Source organism: Mustela erminea, chromosome 18 (genome assembly GCF_009829155.1).
Source record: "Mustela erminea isolate mMusErm1 chromosome 18, mMusErm1.Pri, whole genome shotgun sequence".
NCBI classification, from domain to species: Eukaryota; Metazoa; Chordata; class Mammalia; order Carnivora; family Mustelidae; genus Mustela; species Mustela erminea.
Window position 1 is genome coordinate 61,254,548 of NC_045631.1, and position 4,698 is coordinate 61,259,245.

Sequence of the window (4,698 nt, forward strand, 5' to 3'; positions counted from 1 at the left end):
GGGAGCCTGTTTCTCCCTCTCCAACCACCCACTGGTAGTCCCTCTCTCCCTGTGTCTCTCTCCCAAAAAAAAACTAAATTCTTAAAAAAAAAAAAAAAAAAGACAACAAGAAAGAATCCACTCTCAGCCACAGGACAGGACCCATGAGCGGGCAGGTCCGCCACGAAGGGACAAGGACCATCCAAGTGGCGCCCGCCTGCACAGCCTCAGAACCCTGCAGATGGAAAGAACCCCGAGAACAGGGTGGGGGGAGGGGCGGAGCAACACAGGGGAAGGCGGGATGGTGCTGGGGGAGGGGGAGGGGCAGCCCGCCCTCCCTGAGGGGGGCGCCTCACGGGGCTCTCCTGGGGCGGGGTGGGGGGCGATGACTCAGCAGTTTCACTTCCTGGTGGGCTGAGGCTCATGGGAGATATGCAGATGAGCCCAGAGCACCATGGGAAAGGGCCCTTTATATCCCCAGGTGGGCTGCTTCCCCTCCTTTCTGGGGGGCACCCACAGGAGGGCGGTGCCGAGCAGGGTGAGAGCCCTTTGGGCCGAGGAGAGGGTCTGGGGGACACGGGCTGGCGGGCTGGGGTGGGCTGAGAGGCTGAAGCACCCAGGTGGCCCAGCCTGGCCTGTGGCGGGGTGGGGGGTCGGTTCCGTGCGCTTCCCTCGGGGTCCATCAGCTTCCATCGGGTTTCGTCAGCTTCCGTGAGGATCCCTCAGCTCCTGTCAGATCCTGTCAGCTTCCCTCAGCTTCTGTGAGGTTCTGTCAGGTTCCCTCAGGTTCTGTCAGCTTCTGTGAGGTTCTGTCAGGATGTGTCAGGATCCCTCAGCTCCTGTCAGCTTCCCTCAGCTCCTGTCAGCTTCCCTCAGCTTCTGTCAGCTCCTGTCAGCTTCCCTCAGCTTCTGTGAGGTTCTGTCAGGTTCCCTCAGGTTCCGTCAGCTTCTGTGAGGTTCTGTCAGGATGTGTCAGGATCCCTCAGCTCCTGTCAGCTTCCCTCAGCTTCTGTCAGATCCTGTCAGCTTCCCTCAGCTTCCCTCAGCTTCTGTCAGCTCCTGTCAGCTTCCCTCAGCTCCTGTCAGGTTCTGTCAGGTTCCTTCAGGTTCCGTCAGCTTCTGTGAGGTTCTGTCAGGATGTGTCCAGATCCCTCAGCTCCTGTCAGCTTCCCTCAGCTTCTGTGAGGTTCTGTCAGGATGTGTCCGGATCCCTCAGCTCCTGTCAGCTTCCCTCAGTTTCCCTCCGGTTCTCTCAGGTTCCTTCAGCTCCTGTCAGGTCCCGTCAACTCCCCTCAGGTTCTGTCGGGATCCGTCTGGTTCTCGGAGGTTCTGCCGCCTGGGGGCCGGGGTGTCGGGGCTGGGGGCCGGGGAGGGCCGCGTGCCCCACGGGCCTGGGAGCAGCTACGCGCAGGGCAGGGCTGAAAGGGCCGGGTCTCAACCCGTCGCCCCCCTGCCCGGGCTCCTCCCGGCGACCGCCACTCCCGGCGACCGTCCCACCCCGCCTGCCAGGGGGACCCCCAACCTCAGTTGCTTGTCCTTTGCAGCCTCCCAGAGAAGAGCGCCGTCGCGGAAGCTGCAGAATTTTCCGGAAGCCCGACGTCCCCGACCTCTGCGGGTCCCTGTTGCATCGGGCCCGGCCCAGGCACCGCAGGAGGATCCCCTTCCTGTCCCCGCACGGCCATGTGCCCCCCGGTGAGCGCGCGGCACGGGGCCGAGGGCATGTCCTACCTCCACGCGTCCTGGCTGTATCAGCTGCAACACGGGGCCCAGCCGGGGGTGTGCTTCGCGTGCTTCAAGACCGCCTTTCTGGAACTCCGAGACCTGCTGGAGCTGGAAGACTGGGAGGACGAAGACTGGGACCCCGAGCTGGCGGAGCACGAGGCGGCGGGCTCCGAGCAGGGGGGGTCCCCGGGCTCGGGGCTCGGCTGGGGGCAGGGCCAGGGTGACCCCGCCCAGGGGGGTGCGGCGGGCTGGGGGCCGGGGCCCCCGGCGCCAGCCCCCGCGGGGTCCGAGGAGGCCGGCCCGGACCACCACTTCGTGCCCACCGAGCTGGAGCCTCAGGACGCCGCCCCCCTGGGCCTGGGGCCCGAGGACGCGGACTGGATGCAGAGCCTGCCCTGGAGACTCGAGGGGCCCCCCACCTGCTCGCACTGGCCGAGCCTCCCTCCCCCGTGGCAGGGCTTTCTCAAGGTGGACCTGCCCCCGGGGGAGCCCATGGTGCTGGAGCTGGGCGCCACCCGGGCCGTGGACCCCGCCGAGGCCGAGGCCTGGCTGAGGGACCTGCAGGTCATCTCCATGGTGGGCTGCTACGACGCCATCTACCTCCGCAAGATGACGCCGGGCTGGACGCGGAGGACGCCGGGCCAGGGCTGGCGGGTGCTGCTGGAGCCCGACGAGGTGTGGGTGGTGCGGCTGCAGGACGCGCCGCGGGAGCAGGACCTGCACCGCTGGCAGCTGAGCGTCCTGGAGTCCTCGTTTCCGGGCCAGACCGAAGAGCTGGTCCCCGCGGCCTCGGCCCTGCTCAAGATGGGCTTCACCATCCTCTCCTACTCGCCCTGGGCCCCGAGGGAGGCGGAGGAGGGGGCCTCGGCGTCCAGGCCGCAGTCCTCGGCCTCCCGGGGCCGCGGTTCTGGAGCCGCTGAGGCCGGGGGCCCCGGGCCCGGGGCGTCCGGGGGGCCCGGCGAGGGCCCGGCCGCCGGCGCCGCCTCGGCGCTGGGGCAGCTGCCCCCGCTCCAGCCCTTCGGCCCAGGGCCCCGGGACTGAGGGACGGAGGCCCAAGCGGCCGCTCCCGTCCTGGCTGTCCCCTCCCCACGACAGCCCGGGGAGCGGGGGCGAGGGAGACAGGGCGCTCGTGCCTGGGGAGGGAGAGCGGGCAGCTGCCCGCGGACTGAGAAAGGGGACCCATCGCCGCCTCCGCGGAAGGGACCCAGGGGCGCGGGACCGGGGCAGGAGTTCTTCTCCGTCAGAAGAGCGTGACGCGCCCCGGGACACGCCTGGTGAGTGGCTGCGGGACACGTGTCTGGGCGCCAGCCCTGCCCTGGCCACGCGCAGGCAGGTCTCCGGTGGGGCCCGTGTCCCGGGAGCCCGCGGACGTGGGGGCGACGGGGATGCGGCCCTGCCTTTGCCCGGATGGTGTCTGGGGCCCCCCGGGACCCTGGCCGCCGCCGTGGGGCCTCCGGTCCGCCCCGGGAGACGCCCGGCCGCGGATGTGGGCCCTTCTGTGCAGTCGGGCCGTTGAGTACCCGTTTCTTTGTGTCGGTTTTTAACTAAATAAAGTTCGAAGAGTTTTGCTTCAGGCCACTGGGCTGAGTCATCATTCTGTTGGTCCTTGTTGATTGTCATCGTCATTCTGTGTCTTGCATGAGCCATCGTGACAGGTTTAAGTCTCCCAGGAGCAGGAGGCAGAGGTGGGGACAGCAGAGGCCCCTTGAGGCCGTTTTGGCTCACTGTAAGAGTTTGTTTCGTGACGGTTTGTCACATTATTTGTAAACAAACACATGCACGCTTAAAGGGCACGTTGTGAATAGCAAGGACTGTGTCATCAAACAGATTTTAATCTATCTAAATCTGTGTCCTGATTAAAATCATTTTTTCAGGCAGAACATGTGTGAGGAATGCTAATGTAACCCGGAGCCGGAGGCGGGGGCCGGTGCCAGCCCCCCAGGGCGATGGTCACCCTGCAGTTCCGGGCACCAGGGCACCAGAGGCAGGGGAGAGACTCCTCCTCAGGGCAGATGCTCTCAGCAGCTTTTCCTTCTCACAAATGATGGATCTGAGGTTCCTGTCGACTTCAGTCGTGGTTTCTGGCTGCCACAGCCTTCCAGTGATTCAAGGGCGGGCTGTTTCCGTTTCGGTGACAGACACGGTTCTAAGGGTTCATTCCGGAGCGTTTTACAGTGCGTCAGGCTAACCCTATCAAATCTGGGGGCGGTCTTCTTCCCATGGGTCTTTCCCAAGCAGTCCTGGTCTTGACTCAGGGAGGCTTCTGATGCTGATTAAGTGGGCAAAGCTTTAATGCGGCAGCCGTCCAACAGCCCCGCTCGCGCTCGGAGCATTTCGTGAGTTGGAGTCTACATTAGAACTTGAACCTGCCTTCTCTCCCAGACAAACCCAGCCCGGTCTTACCGTCGTCCCGTCCCCTCTCCGTCCCTCCAGATGAAACAGTCCATTTATTCCTACTCCAGCGATCTCTTGTGTTGGGCGGCCTTTCTTTTTTTTCCCGTAATGACCAGGCTTCTTGCGGATCTCCCGGGGTGGCAGGTCAGGAGCAGGAATGGTGCCGCAGGCCCGGGTGAGAAAGCCCCAGCTCCGTACGAGCGGCCGACAGCGCTCCTCAGCACTCGCACCTGAAATCAGAAGACACCAGCTCCCGAGGTCACGGTGAAAACGAAAAAAGATAAAATATATCCTCAAAAAATGAAATCTCTAAAATCCATATGAATTATGTACCCAAGTGAATTAAAAACGTGTAGGTACGTGTCCATAAGCGCGCTGCGCACGATCCGCGCGTGCGGACGAAGGGATAACACACCGCGGCCCGGCCGCATGGCGCCATATGCTTCACCGTGAACAGGGATGAAGAACCGAACTCCGCTCTGGCGTGGATGACCTTGGAAGCCATCATGCTCAGGAAAGAAGCCTGTCCCAAAGCCACATGCTGTAGGGTTCCACTGACAGGAAATGTCTACAATAGGCAACTGCATACAGACAGCGCTGGTA

The 4,698-nt window shown here is 63.9% G+C and overlaps 1 protein-coding gene across 1 annotated transcript; it reads left to right on the forward strand.

The window, feature by feature from the left end:
- Positions 1-448: 448 nt before the first annotated feature.
- Positions 449-2,742, forward strand: LOC116576950 (testis-expressed protein 19.2-like). The gene is made up of 2 exons (XM_032319505.1): positions 449-517; positions 1,524-2,742. Exon 2 carries the CDS (start codon positions 1,660-1,662, stop codon positions 2,740-2,742), a length of 1,083 nt encoding a protein of 360 aa, XP_032175396.1. The 5' UTR covers positions 449-517; positions 1,524-1,659.
- Positions 2,743-4,698: the final 1,956 nt, after the last annotated feature.